Genomic DNA, 15,739 nt, shown 5'->3' with positions numbered 1-15,739 from the left:
GTTGCTGTTAGCTAGCACATGGACATGCAGTTGTCAGACATGACGTGAGTTACATCCATAGCTGGATCCTTCATTCATTAGCTTGTATTAGTATTAGCTTGCAAATCAGTTGAAATTAGTTAACGTGAGCTAGCAGGAATTTTAGCTGACCAGGCCGTATTTAATGTTCGCTAGCTACATCATATCAAACCTGTCGTCTGGCTTGCTTGGTTAGCTAGCTAGCTAATAGTCAATGCCATGGTAAGTAAGGTAGGAATTAAGCTAGCTAGCTAGCCTCTTGTATGTCAATCCCATATATTTTTGGACCTTATTAGATTTTTTATTTGTAATTCAGTCTGGTATTAGAAGATAGCCCCTATCTGCAAAAGCAGGGTGTCTGTGGAAAGCTGAGTATCTTGGCTATTGATATGTGCCTTAAAGTCTTTGGTGTGACTTACTACCATATATGAACATACGAATGTGTAAGGGCAGGCTGAGCCGATGACCTCATTTCAAGATGGTTGCTACCTACAATCCGGTGTTGTGTCTTTGGCTATGCCGGATTAAGTGATATGACATGCTATTCAATAAAATACTTTCTCAATTAATATTACCTGATTGAGCTAATCATGTACTCGAGTCGGGCACCACAAAATAATATTTATAGAGCTGTTATCTTCCGAATAAACTCTTAAAGACCTAGTAATATTTTACATCAATAGCAGTCAATATTAATCGTCGTCTTAATTCAGTCTCATCTGAAAGTTGTAAATTCTTAGTTATCTGCACAAACCCTGGCTAACAAGTTGAATCAGCAATACAAAATTGGGTTTAATTATTTATTTACCAAATACCTAACTAATCACACAGAATTACACATACACATATTTAAATCATAACTTGATTACAAATTACGTCATAAAGGAAAACGTCCCTAGCCGGCGGAACAGATATGACAGCTGGTTACACAAAATAAAAGGGGCTGGGTTTGAGTGAAGGAGCGGGAAGACTGAGGAACAAAGGGCGAAGCTGTGCTATCGTAAATACAGTATCCTTATGCATTCTAAATGACCTCCCATTTGGAAAAGGAAAATGCAATAAATATTTACTCTGAGCTTCGGTAGGTTGGTGGTAGATGGAAGGCCGTGTTGACCAACCGAGTCCTTTTGTCCTTTGAAGAATGTCTTTGCTGGTAAATTGAATACGTTGTAGTAACGTCGTTGTGTGGTAGACGGGATACCCTGTCTGTTCCTTCCTAACCCTCGTTTGCATCTGCTGTTGCTAACTCAACGGCTAGGAGGTATCACTTCTGTAGTGAAAAAGAGTTCAAAGTTCATACTATTCGCAACCAAAGCTCACGCTGATGTTGGCTTCGTTCTATTGTTATTATCTGAACCATTCTGACATTGGACCGTCGTCCTCGGAACAGGAGGTTACATTGTCGTCAAGGCTTTATATAGGAAGGGAGAGGAGGGTGTGTTTGAAAAGTTTCATAGCCCATGTCCCTTCACAGGGGCGGCCAACTGATTGAGCAGAGCCCTACCTTATGAAAACCCAAATATCACATTTTAGAAGCTAAAATCACATTTCATCCCATCACAAATAATTTCATATTCAAACGTTTAAATTGAACAACAATTCCATGTGAATCCGATAACTCTGATGTGTAGACTCTCCAGTGTAGAGTTTGTCATCTTATCTTTGATGAGAATGTGTCAGATGACAACTGAACTGACATCATATTCATTAACCTGTTACTCCTACCCTCTACTTTTTCGAACATTCTGTTAAAAATCTCGCAACATTTCAGCGCCCTGCTACTCATGCCAGGAATATAGTATATGCATATGATTAGTATGTGTGGATAGAAAATACTCAGACGTTTATAAAACTGGTTAAATCACGGATGTGGCTTTACCAGAACGGGAGTTTCATCGAAAAGCGCAGGAAAACCTGATCACTGAAAATGGAAAAATATATTGCTGCGCGACTTGAACCCATTGATAAAGGTGAACCACAATTAATGAGGCTGAGGTTGCAGTACCTACAGCTTCCACACGGTGTCTAGAGTCTTGTCATTTGCCTACGATTTGTTTCTTGGTCAAACAGATGCAAGGCAGCGCAGTTCTTCAGGTCTAGAGGTCTAGGACCGGATATTTTGGTTGAGTTTCTAGCCGGACATTTTTCCAGACGGACAGCTATAGAATATACTTCGTCTTGTGATTAATTTGATCGCTTATTAACGTTTACTAATACCTAAAGTTGCATTACAAAAGTATTTCGAAGTGTTTTGTGAAAGTTTATCGTCGACTTTTTGAATTTTAAAAAATGACGTTGTTTTTTTCGTTGATCACACAGTCTACATATAACGATATCTAGGCTATATATGGACCGATTTAATCGAAAAAAAGACCCAATAGTGATTATGGGACATCTAGGAGTGCCAACAAAGAAGATGTTCAAAGGTAATGAATGTTTTCTATTTTATTGTGCGGTTTGTGTAGCGCCGAATATGCTAATTATTTTGTTTACGTCCCCTGCGGGTCTTTTGTGGTGTTACATGCTATCAGATAATAGCTTCTCATGCTTTCGCGAAAAGCATTTTAAAAATCTGACTTGTTGCCTGGATTCACAACGAGTGTAGCTTTAATTCAATACCCTGCATGTGTATTTTAATGAACGTTTGAGTTTTAACTAATACTATTAGCATTTAGCGTTAGAGCATTTGCATTTCCAGAGCTCTAGATGGGACGCAAGCGTCCCGAGTAGAAGCAAGAGGTTTTAAGTACCACCGCATATGTTCAATTGGTCGGATTACCAGAATATAGTTCATTTCCCCCCACCTTCTGATGTTCCCAGAATCTCTATGTTAACCAAGGGTTTTGCAAATGTAACATCAGTAGGGTAGAGAGAGGAAAAAGGGGGGAAGTGGTATTTATGACTGTCATAAACCTATCCCCCAGGCCAACGTCATGACACCGGTTAGCGTTGTGAAGCATTAACGAAATAGACACGAAACGCGTTGATTCACACCGAAGGCTGGGACTCCACAGATCACGAGGATGTCTTATTTGTCTGCCTGTGACCTACCGTTATTGATCACCAGCCCCGAGAGACAAAATGTTTATTTTACACAACATTTTCACCAAATGGCAAACATCTTACAAGATAAGCTTCGATTTGGTCTGTGTTTGAGCCTTAGCTACTTGGGGGTTATGACATTCATCCTTAGGTTGGTCGGAACAATTCTAGCCTATTGCGAATGGTATCTGATGATGTATGACCTAATGGCAACATCGAATGTCCGAGTGACTCTTTGTTTATGAAAAATATGATAAACACTTGGATATCCCCTGTATGTTCCTTGACACCACCACAATGTTTGAGAGAGGTTTCTGTTCTAGAAATGTAGTTTTTTATAGTGAACACATCCAGTGTGCCAAAAAAGTACAATTACCACATTCGGACACTTGTACCCTTGATACCCCATAACACCACCACAATGTTTGAGTGAGGTTGATGCAATTGTGTTTTTATACTTAACAAATAGCATTTAGGGATTATGTAATAGCACTGGAATTATCTCATTTACAGACATATGCCACTTTGGAGAGGTTTAGGGACACTTGGAAATGTCCTATGACCACACCTGACACCACTTACTAAGATATCTGGCCATTTCTAGTTGTTAGGTCTATCAATCCCATTTTCTTCTGATATTGTTCAAAACATTTGGAAGCCATGTGTTGTTTTTCCAGGTCTGGGTATCAATAATTCACTTATAGCTTGTCAATGAAAGATTAGTTTCAAAATAAAAAAACAATTTAGATTTTTTTTTTTTGTGTGTGTGCTTGATCTTGTATATTTTGAACTATAATTCCGATCTCCTGATAATTTCCTCAATCGCCCAGCTGTCTTTTTTCCAAATACAACAAGTTTTGACTCGTCAGAATCATGTAATTACACATGAATAGCAGTTACTTTTGGGTATGTCGATTTATGCAGAAATCTACATTTTCCCATTACGTCTAAGATTCTAGCCTGTTATGCTAGAGAAGACACTAACCGTTTAGCTAACATCAGCAAGCTAAATACATGGCTCTGAGTCTGGCTGGCACTGTCAGGCGTATGGGATAATGTGAGTTACAGCATGGTGAGGCTGAATTAAATTCTTCAATGTCTAGCTAGCTAGCAACATTAGCGAAGCCAGCTGCAATCACATATTGGCTACCTGGCAACATGACATTTCTCATTTCTTCAGGCAGTGAAAATGCAATTTGAGCTAACCCACCAAGGCCACCCCAACCTGGGTAGACTTCAAAGTGCCAATGGAAATGGGGCCTCAGTGGGATTTTCTCCATATTGTTTGCATCTGTCTAATCTTTAGCGTTTTTGATTGTCGTAGTTTATTTTTTATTTTATCCTCCTTTTACTCGTGAACATGATTATGAGACGCAATTCGTTTATTTTGGCAATCAATGAGGCCCAGATAGAGAACAAAACCCTTAAGAAACTATCAATTAAGCTACAGCGTTAACTCCTTTCTAGTTCAGGTTCCTGTTTACTTGGCACATAAATGGAAGAAACCCGACTAAAACCGGGAGGGACTACCTGGACTTAATCCAATAGTAGTCCAAATAAGAAACTCATTCTTGTTTTCTGTTGCAAAATACTTTGAAACATTTTCTGTTGTTTGCCCTAATGAAACACCACCTAGATAGTAGAATGCTGCTTGTAATTCTAGTTCAGTGGAACACTTGACATTTTATTTTCCTCCATATTTATTTTGTTGTCCTCCCAGGTTTGTGGCCCCTTCGCTCAGAGGCTGGGAGGGAGACAGACGACATGCTGGTCCTGTCTTTCGTCGGCCAGACAAGGTGAGACAACCAGTGGTCGCCTTATAGAAAGGTTCTGCTCGTGTTGGCCACAATGCAATCACTCCCTGTCCAATCTGGTGAAGCCTTACCTAATGCCAACATATCTTGTTTATATGATCTTGTTGTTGATTTGACACCTATTATAACAAAAGGGAGAATAGACAGACAAAACATTTATTTAATTTTGAGCGTCAGACATTGACATGGATTGATTTATTTTGATTTTTATACCAATTGTAACAAATAAGAAGTTTACAAAGGTTGAAATGATCAAAATTGCATGAAGAAGCTGTTGGTCGCTAAATAGGACCATAGGACCATGAAAAATCGGGCAGCTGGATCTTGTCGGAGCGGTCGACTGTGAATGTCCTCACTTACTATTACACTTCAACTGATTCACTAAGATCTTCCCACTATAGTGCTGTCTAGTCAGAACATGTTGGGGCCCATACTGAACACTTTGTCACCACCACACAGACACAGTTGATTCTAAAAGGGGAAACAATACAATTAGAATATACTAAAATACATATGCAATATAACAATAAGCAGATGAGCAAACTGTGGCATAATATAAACATATGAAAGAATTCAATAGGATGGCATCTAGACGCCTGGCTTGGATCTTAATTTAGGGCTACTGCGCATGTGCTGGGGCACAGAAAGAGCTGGAAACTTCTAGAATCTGTAGAATGGTACCGGCTAATACACAAGTAACACAAGGCTAAATATATTGCAGATATAAACATATCAAATCAAATTTTATTTGTCACACACACATGGTTAGCAGATGTTAATGCGAGTGTAGCGAAATGCTTGTGCTTCTAGTTCCGACAATGCAGTAATAACCAACAAGTAATCTAACTAACAATTCCTAAACTACTGTCTTATACACAGTGTAAGGGGATAAAGAATATGTACATAAGGATATATGAATGAGTGATGGTACAGAGCAGCATAGGCAAGATACAGTAGATGGTATCGAGTACAGTATATACATATGAGATGAGTATGTAAACAAAGTGGCATAGTTAAAGTGGCTAGTGATACATGTATTACATAAGGATGCAGTCGATGATATAGAGTATAGTATATACGTATGCATATGAGATGAATTATGTAGGGTAAGTAACATTATATAAGGTAGCATTGTTTAAAGTGGCTAGTGATATATTTACATAATTTCCCATCAATTCCCATTATTAAAGTGGCTGGAGTTAAGTCAGTGTCAGTGTGTTGGCAGCAGCCACTCAATGTTAGTGGTGGCTGTTTAACAGTCTGATGGCCTTGAGATAGAAGCTGTTTTTCAGTCTCTCGGTCCCAGCTTTGATGCACCTGTACTGACCTCGCCTTCTGGATGATAGCGGGGTGAACAGGCAGTGGCTCGGGTGGTTGATGTCCTTGATGATCTTTATGGCCTTCCTGTAACATCGGGTGGTGCCCTCACCACCTCCCTGTAGGCCGTCTCGTCATTGTTGGTAATCAAGCCTACCACTGTCCTGGAGGGCAGGTAGTTTGCCCCCGGTGATGCGTTGTGCAGACCTCACTACCCTCTGGAGAGCCTTACGGTTGAGGGCGGAGCAGTTGCCGTACCAGGCGGTGATACAGCCCGCCAGGATGCTCTCGATTGTGCATCTGTAGAAGTTTGTGAGTGCTTTTGGTGACAAGCCGAATTTCTTCAGCCTCCTGAGGTTGAAGAGGCGCTGCTGCGCCTTCTTCACAATGCTGTCTGTGTGAGTGGACCAATTCAGTTTGTCTGTGATGTGTATGCCGAGGAACTTAAAACTTGCTACCCTCTCCACTACTGTTCCATCAATGTGGATAGGGGGGTGTTCCCTCTGCTGTTTCCTGAAGTCCACAATCATCTCCTTAGTTTTGTTGACGTTGAGTGTGAGGTTATTTTCCTGACACCACACTCCGAGGGCCCTCACCTCCTCCCTGTAGGCCGTCTCGTCATTGTTGGTAATCAAGCCTACCACTGTTGTGTCGTCCGCAAACTTGATGATTGAGTTGGAGGCGTGCGTGGCCACGCAGTCGTGGGTGAACAGGGAGTACAGGAGAGGGCTCAGAACGCACCCTTGTGGGGCCCCAGTGTTGAGGATCAGCGGGGTGGAGATGTTGTTACCTACCCTCACCACCTGGGGGCGGCCCGTCTGGAAGTCCAGTACCCAGTTGCACAGGGCGGGGTCGAGACCCAGGGTCTCGAGCTTGATGACGAGCTTGGAGAGTACTATGGTGTTGAATGCCGAGCTGTAGTCGATGAACAGCATTCTCACATAGGTATTCCTCTTGTCCAGATGGGTTAGGGCAGTGTGGTTGAGATTGCATCGTCTGTGGACCTATTTGGGCGGTAAGCAAATTGGAGTGAGTCTAGGGTGTCAGGTAGGGTGGAGGTGATATGGTCCTTGACTAGTCTCTCAAAGCACTTCATGATGACGGAAGTGAGTGCTACGGGGCGGTAGTCGTTTAGCTCAGTTACCTTAGCTTTCTTAGGAACAGGAACAATGGTGGCCCTCTTGAAGCATGTGGGAACAGCAGACTGGTTTAGGGATTGATTGAAGATATCCGTAAACACACCAGCCAGCTGGTCTGCGCATGCTCTGAGGGCGCGGCTGGGGATGCCGTCTGGGCCTGCAGCCTTGCGAGGGTTAACACATTTAAATGTCTTACTCACCTCGGCTGCAGTGAAGGAGAGACCGCATGTTTTCGTTGCAGGCCGTGTCAGTGGCACTGTATTGTCCTCAAAGCGGGCAAAAAAGTTATTTAGTCTGCCTGGGAGCAAGACATCCTGGTCCGTGACGGGGCTGGATTTCTTCCTGTAGTCCGTGATTGACTGTAGACCCTGCCACATGCCTCTTGTGTCTGAGCCGTTGAATTGAGATTCTACTTTGTCTCTGTACTGACGCTTAGCTTGTTTGATAGCCTTGCGGAGGGAATAGCTGCACTGTTTGTATTCGGTCATGTTACCAGACACCTTGCCCTGATTAAAAGCAGTGGTTCGTGCTTTCAGTTTCACACGAATGCTGCCATCAATCCACGGTTTCTGGTTAGGGAATGTTTTAATCGTTGCTATGGGAACGACATCTTCAACGCACGTTCTAATGAACTCGCACACCGAATCAGCGTATTCGTCAATGTTGTTATCTGACGCAATACGAAACATATCCCAGTCCACGTGATGGAAGCAGTCTTGGAGTGTGGAGTCAGCTTGGTCGGACCAGCGTTGGACAGACCTCAGCGTGGGAGCCTCTAGTTTTAGTTTCTGTCTGTAGGCAGGGATCAACAAAATGGAGTCGTGGTCAGCTTTTCCGAAAGGGGGGCGGGGCAGGGCCTTATATGCGTCGCGGAAGTTAGAGTAACAATGATCCAAGGTTTTACCACCCCTGGTTGCGCAATCGATATGCTGATAAAATTTAGGGAGTCTTGTTTTCAGATTAGCCTTGTTAAAATCCCCAGCTACAATGAATGCAGCCTCCGGATAAATGGTTTCCAGTTTGCAAAGAGTTAAATAAAGTTCGTTCAGAGCCATCGATGTGTCTGCTTGGGGGGGGATATATACGGCTGTGATTATAATCGAAGAGAATTCTCTTGGTAGATAATGCGGTCTACATTTGATTGTGAGGAATTCTAAATCAGGTGAACAGAAGGATTTGAGTTCCTGTATGTTTCTTTCATCACACCATGTCTCGTTAGCAATAAGGCATACGCCCCCGCCCCTCTTCTTACCAGAAAGGTGTCTGTTTCTGTCGGCGCGATGCGTGGAGAAACCCGTTGGCTGCACCGCTTCGGATAGCGTCTCTCCAGTGAGCCGTGTTTCCGTGAAGCATAGAACGTTACAGTCTCTGATGTCCCTCTGGAATGCTACCCTTGCTCGGATTTCATCAACCTTGTTGTCAAGAGACTGGACATTGGCAAGAAGATTGCTAGGGAGTGGTGCACGGTGTGCCCGTCTCCGGAGTCTGACCAGAAGACTGCCTCGTTTCCCTCTTTTTCGGAGTCGCCTTTTTGGGTCGCTGCATGCAATCCATTCCATTGTCCTGTTTGTAAGGCAGAACACAGGCAGCAGTAGTATGCATATAATATTAACATTGCTAATACAATACTAATGATAATGCTAGTTGCACTCAATAAACACACTTGTGACAATAATAATAAAAAAACTCTTATTGCAATGGACGCACACAACACTTAGTTAGGAAACGGCATGTGAACAGTTGCTCAGCACTTCCTCTTTCTTGCAACGGCATGTAAACACTTTCTAACATGAGGTGTCTAGGGCGGAGCCCTGCATTGCGTCCAAGTATCCTTATTGGTTGGAAAAGCCAAATAATCATATTGAGTGAGCCAGCCATTTTTACAGTGTAAATTGCTTATTTCCACTGAATAACAATATAGATGCATCATGCAACAATTTCAAAGAGTTACAGTTCATTCAACAATCAGTCAGTTGAAATGAACGAATTAGGCCCAAATCTATCGATTTCACATGACTGGGAACACAGATGCCTTAAAACAAATAAAAAGTAGCAATGTAGATCAGAAAATCCATCAGTATCTGGTGTGACCACCATTTGCCTCATGCAGCGAGACATCTCCTTTGCATGGAGTTGATCAGGCTGTTGATTATGGCTTGTGGAATGTTGTCCCACTCCTCTTCAATGGCTATGCAAAGCTAAGCTGCTGGATGTTGGCAGGAACTGGAACACGCTGTCATACACGTCAATCCAGAGCATCCCAAACATGTTCAATGGGTGACATTTCTGGTGAGTTGTGCAGACCATTTTCAGCTTCCAGAAATTGTTTACCGATCCTTGCGACATGAGGCCGTGCATTATCACGCTGAAACATGAGGTGATGGCAGCGGTTGAATGCAGGGCTCCACATTAAGTTTTGTCCGCTTGTCCGTGGTAAGTCAAATAAATAGTCGGACAACCAGAATGTAGATTTCAGTTGTCCGGATGGACAAGTTTAAAAAATCACAACATCAAACAATTACTCTGACCATAATCGGATCAGGCGGCGGCACTGCCACAGGACAGTGCGTGCTCGGCATTCTGAGTAAATTGCTGTAACGGCTTTCTAATGGTGAAGGAGAGTCGGACCAAAACGCAGCGTGTCGATTGCGATTCATGTTTTAATAAACAAACGTAACACGAATCTAAACAACACTACAAAACAATAAACGAAACGAAAACCGAAAACAGCCTATACATGTGTCAACTAACATCTAACACGGACATCAAGACACTCAGGACAATCACCCACAATACAACCAAAGAATATGGCTGCCTAAATATGGTTCCCAATCAGAGACAACGGTAAACACCTGCCTCTGATTGAGAACCACTTCAGACAGCCATAGACTCTCCTAGAACACCCCACTAAGCTACAATCCCACTAAGCTACACACCACATACAAAACCCCATGTCACACCCTGGCCTGACCAAAACATGAAGAAAAACACAAAATACTTTGACCAGGGCGTGACAATTGCCTATATTCCTATTTGCTATATCCCATTTCAATTAATGTTATATTTACACAAAGCAAGAGAATAATATATATGTGACATGAACAAAATCCTAATAACTGAAATATCATAAAGCAATTAAGACAAATTAAAGTTATGAGTATTATTTTCTGAATTATTCTAAAAGTGTTTCATGTCCTAAAGTTTGCAGCTTTTAAATGTGAATTATTGTGACATTTGGAGTCTATACTATTCTCATATTTATTTTGAGTGACATATTTTAGGCCACAAGAAGTGAAATTGAGCAAACAATAGCACGATGGAGAAATCAAATGAGGAGTCAAAAGGAAACTTAGGCAACAGCTGAGGAATGCTAATGAAAGAAATGCATAGTTGGCCGATGCCGATTTCCGTGTTATTCTAGCAATGTGCAACCTACAACAGCACATATAAGTAGTCTAGGCCTAATAAGAGAGAAGGATGGGGTACAAATGTGAATCAGTTTATAATTATCAAGTTCGGAGGACAGCAGAGTTGCTCTACAGCCCACGATGATTTAAAACCCAGCACAGGACCGCACAGCTAGCCAGGCAATTTGACTGCGACACTCGCTCCATCTACGAGCTTAATCTTTTGTACTTCGCTCATTTTCAGTCACCCCTTTGGCCGATTGTGTTAAGGTCAAGTGAATTCAGCTTTCGGACAAGTAAAAAATATGTCCTACTAAAATATGTCCTACTGACAAAAAAAAGTTAATGGCAGGACAATGAGCCTCAGGATCTCGTCATAGTATCTCTGTGCTTTCAAATTGCCATTGATAAAATGCAATTGTGTTCGTTGTCTGTAGCTTATGCCTGCCCATGTCATAACCCCACTGCCACCATGGGGCACTCAGTTCACAAAGTTGACATCCGCAAACAGCTCACCCACATGACGCCATACACGCGGTCTGCCCGGTACAGTTGAACCGTGATTAATCGGTGAAGATCACATTTCTCCAGCGTGCCAGTGGCCATCGACTGTGAGTAATTGCCCACTGAAGTCCGTTACGACACCGAACTGCAGTCAAGACCGTGGTGAGGACGATGGACACGCAGATTAACTTCCCTGAGACCGTTTCTGACAGTCTGCAGAAATGATTCTGTTGTGCAAACCCATCAGCTGTCTGGGTAGCTCAGAGGTTCTGGGCTGACGTGGTCACACGTAGTCTGCAGTTGTGAGGCCGGTTGAACGTACTACCAAATTCTCTAAAATGACATTGGAGGCGGCTTATGGTAGAGAAATTAACGTTAAATTCTCTGGCAATAGCTCTGGTGGGCATTCCAAATTTGTGCACAAAATTTGAGCGAAATAAACTTTTTGTGCATATGGAACATTTCTGGGATCTTTTATTTTACCTCATGAAACATGGTACCAACACTTTTATATTTTGGTTCAGTATATAATAAGTTGTTCTGTGTTTGTGTGTCAGGGTACTGATGCTAAACGGGGAGGAGGTGGAGGAGACTGAGCTGCCTGGCTTTGTGGACAACCTGCAGACCTTCTACTGTGGCAACGTTGCCCACCAGCAACTCATCCAGGTATATACACACACACACACGCACTAATTATGAGGGGAAAAAATTGATAGCTACATATTGGGATACTATTTTTGACAATATATGGTATCAATTTGACTCGTAATATTATTTTTTCGCTAATTGGCTGTACCTGCACAAACTCCTATTTCCATGACTGATCAACACTTTTCTCATTGCTCTCTTATCCCTCTGAGGCAGACGTATGGTGAGCAATATGTTTGGAACATCGAAATGAAATACAATCGCAGTATTGATTCGCAATACAGTGCCTAGAAAATATTTATACCCCTGGACTTATTCCACATTTTGTTGTTACAGCCTGAATTCAAATTTGATTAAATTGATTGTTTTTCTCACCCAGCTACACACAATACCCCATAATGACAAAGTGAAAACATGTTTTACATTTTTGGGGCTAATTTAATTGAAAATACAGAAATATCTTAATTTACATAAGTATTCACACTCCTGAGTCATTACTTTGTAGAAGCACCTTTGGTGGCATTTAAAGCTTTGAGTCATCTCAGGTATGTCTATCAGCTTTGCACATCTGGATTTGGGCTCCATGCTGGCCGGGAAAATTCCTCCACGAGTGGTTGAAAACCAAATGGCCAATAACCTATCCTCCTACTATGCCTATCGTAAAAGATATGTTAGTTACGAACAGTAGCTTATTTCCCAAATATTTGAAACAAGAATATGTCCTAAAGTTGTGGCTTTCAAAAATAACAAGAATGAAAGTCGATTGCCTCAGCCTAGGAATAGGCTATTCTCAATCACAGATTTATGAGAGATGGGACAAACAATATTATTTATTGTTCTATTATTTTGAGGCAAATTTAGCAATTGTTATCCAGTACTGCAGACTGCTTCTATCCAGCCCATGATGTAGGCCTATAACCTAGCTCACTACGGTAAGACAGCGCGTTCTTCATCAGACAGTCACTGCTCCATCATGTGCGTCTGCCACAGACACGCAAACACACAAACCGGTGCCACGCACACACACAAATGCAAGGGCACCCTTGCGATTTTTCTTTGGGGCAGAATCTTCTGTTTTCTCTGCAAAACTGATTGAATGGCTATTTTTTTTTACCCGAGAGGCACCTGACACTTACCAAGTGAGAAATTACACATAAACAAGAATCACTTGCCATAAACCAAATTAATTAGAATTTTGAATAATTTAATCAACACCATTTTTTTACTTTGAAAAATCTAATGATCTATTTTTTATGTGCTGTTGTAAATCAAACAAATACACGTGTGAACACAAAGTTTTCAAATAGTGAATCGTACAAAGTTACTGATATATTTATGTACCTGTGTGTGTGTGTGCGTGATTCAGATCACGTCAGGCGGTGTGCGTCTGGTAATGCAGGACAGCAAGGCCCTGGTGTCTGAGTGGAAGGAGCCGCAGGGCCGGAACATCAGCTTGGCCGCATGTAACTCCTCCCAGGTGGTGCTGGCCGTGGGCCGCGCCCTCTACTATCTCCAGATCCTCTCTGGGGAACTCAAACAGATCAGGTACACACAACTCAAATCCATTCGGACTTTATTGACAGTGTTGTTAAACAGCACCAGAGACTTGGTGAGCCCCATACCAACTGAATTGTAAATACGTGTGAATTAACGTGTGAATCAACAGAAGAAATGACAGTGCCTTCAGAAAGTATTCATACCCTTTGACTTACTCTACATTTTATTACAGCCTGAATTCAAAATAATTTAACTTAATGGGGTATTGTGTATGTAAATTGATCGACACACAATACCCCCATAATGACAGTAAAACATTTCTGCATAATTATTTTGCAAATGTATTGAAAATGAAATCTAAGTAAGTAAAAATAATTCACACCTTTGGCAGTGATTACGGCTGTGAGTCTTTCTGGGTAAATCTCTAGCTTTCCACGCCTGGATTGAGCAAAATCTGCCCGTTTATTATTTTCAAAATTCTTCAAGCTCTGTCAGATTGGTTGTTGATCATTGCTCGACAAAAATGTTCAGGTCTTGTCATAGATTTTCAAGTAGATTTAAATCCAAACTGTAACTTGGCCACTCAGGAACATTCACAGTGTTCTTGGTAAGCAACTCCTGTGTAGAGCTGGCCTTGGGTTTTAGGTTATTCAACGATTCAAGGAGCTATCATCTTAAGTAGCACAGCAGATGCAACGCATTGAATATTTACATTCACTCAATTCAAATGAATTTTGTAACTTTGTCCCAGAAGCGTTTAACTGCCGCCCACTCTCACATCATATGAAGGAGTCTGTCTACCTGATTTAGGGGACACCGTGAACAGTTGGGAGTTGGGACCATTTTCATCCTAAAACTTTTCCTTGGTGTTAAATACGGTCAGGGAACAAACTTTAAAAAAATATTAATGGTTCGTATTACGGGATGCCAAGGTCGTATTTCTCAAGATTCTGTTCCAGTTAAAGCGCTGTTCAGAATCACTTATCTGTGGATCATACTTTTTTATTGGCTAGCTCAGCATATGAGCTTTCCAAAAGTTTTTTAAAACATATATTATAGTGATCGGTCCTTTCGGGAGCCTAGATAAATTATTCATATATTCCATAATTGGATAGGCCAGTAGTTGGGATTCCCAAGGGACTCCATAGGCCAGCATAGCTGACTAAAGTTTAAAATATGTGTGTGGGGGGGTACCTGGTAATGTGTTGTCTTACAAACCTTAGATTGTTCTCAAACCATTGCTATCCGTATATATGCAAGGGTACGGATTCCACATGTGAAACATGGGGGGGGGATGCAAAATGCTGCCCTCCAAATCGCAAGGCATTATTGACTATGAACATGCCATTTCGATTACCTGTTACATTGTTTTTCAAGTTTCTGCTAAAGAGAAATTGTGTGAGCAATAATAAAGCGTTGTTTAACATTGTTTAAGGGATATGTCAGTTAAGACCTCCACTTCCAGTGCAATAGGATACATCATATTTCTCTCCATACTCAGCCAGTGGGGGGCAGAAGAATCATGTCTAAACACATTTAGGATGGGATAAAATGCTAGTGCCTGGAAATACAATTTAAAATGTATTTAAACTGTTTTAAATGCATGTTTTTCCTCATCAATCGACACCACCCCATAATGACAAAGCGAAAAAACTGTTTTTTAGAATAATAAAAAACCCAAATAGCTTATTTACAGAAGTATTCAGACCCTTTGCTATGAGACTCTAAATTGAGGTCAGGTCCATCCTGTTAACATTGATCATCCTTGAGATGTTTTTACAACTTGATTGTAGTCCACCTGTGGTAAATGCAATTGATTGGACATGATTTGGAAAGCCACACACCTGTCTATATAAGGTTCCACAGTTGACAGGGCATGTCAGATAAAAAATCAAGCCATGAGGTCAAAGGAATTGTCTGTAGATCTCCGAGACAGGATTGTGTCGAAGCACAGACCTGGGGAAGGGTAGCAAAAACATTCTGCTGCATTGAAGGTCCCCAAGAACACAGTGGCTTCCATCATTCTTAAATGGAAGAAGTTTGAAACCACCAAGTCTCTTCCTAGAGCTGGCCGCCAGGCTAAACTGAGCAATCGGGGGAGAAGGTCAGGGAGGTGACCAAGAACCCGATGGTCACTCTGGCAGAGCTCCAGAGTTCCTCTGTGGATATGGGAGAACCTTCCAGAAGGACAACCATCTCTGCAGCACTCCACCAATCAGGTCTTTATGGTAGTGTCCAGATGGAACCTACTCCTCAGTAAAAGGCACATGACAGCCCGCTTAGAGTATGCCAAAATGCACCTAAATGACTGACCACGAGAAACAAGATTCTCTACTCTAATGAAACCAAGATT

At 41.8% G+C, this 15,739-nt stretch overlaps 1 protein-coding gene across 2 annotated transcripts in view; it reads left to right on the top strand.

The window, feature by feature from the left end:
- Positions 1 to 15,739, top strand: part of LOC115113466 (DNA damage-binding protein 1) — a 34,678-nt gene that overhangs the window by 5,843 nt on the left and 13,096 nt on the right. For both annotated transcript variants that reach the window (XM_029641148.2, XM_029641149.2), the window contains exons 10-12: positions 4,781 to 4,856; positions 11,799 to 11,907; positions 13,256 to 13,434. In XM_029641148.2, coding sequence (XP_029497008.1) covers positions 4,781 to 4,856; positions 11,799 to 11,907; positions 13,256 to 13,434 — 364 coding nt within the window. The remainder of the gene's footprint in view (positions 1 to 4,780; positions 4,857 to 11,798; positions 11,908 to 13,255; positions 13,435 to 15,739) is intronic.

This window comes from Oncorhynchus nerka, linkage group LG28 (assembly GCF_034236695.1).
Source record: "Oncorhynchus nerka isolate Pitt River linkage group LG28, Oner_Uvic_2.0, whole genome shotgun sequence".
Lineage (NCBI taxonomy): Eukaryota > Metazoa > Chordata > Actinopteri > Salmoniformes > Salmonidae > Oncorhynchus > Oncorhynchus nerka.
This window is presented reverse-complemented; position numbering and strand designations above follow the sequence as displayed.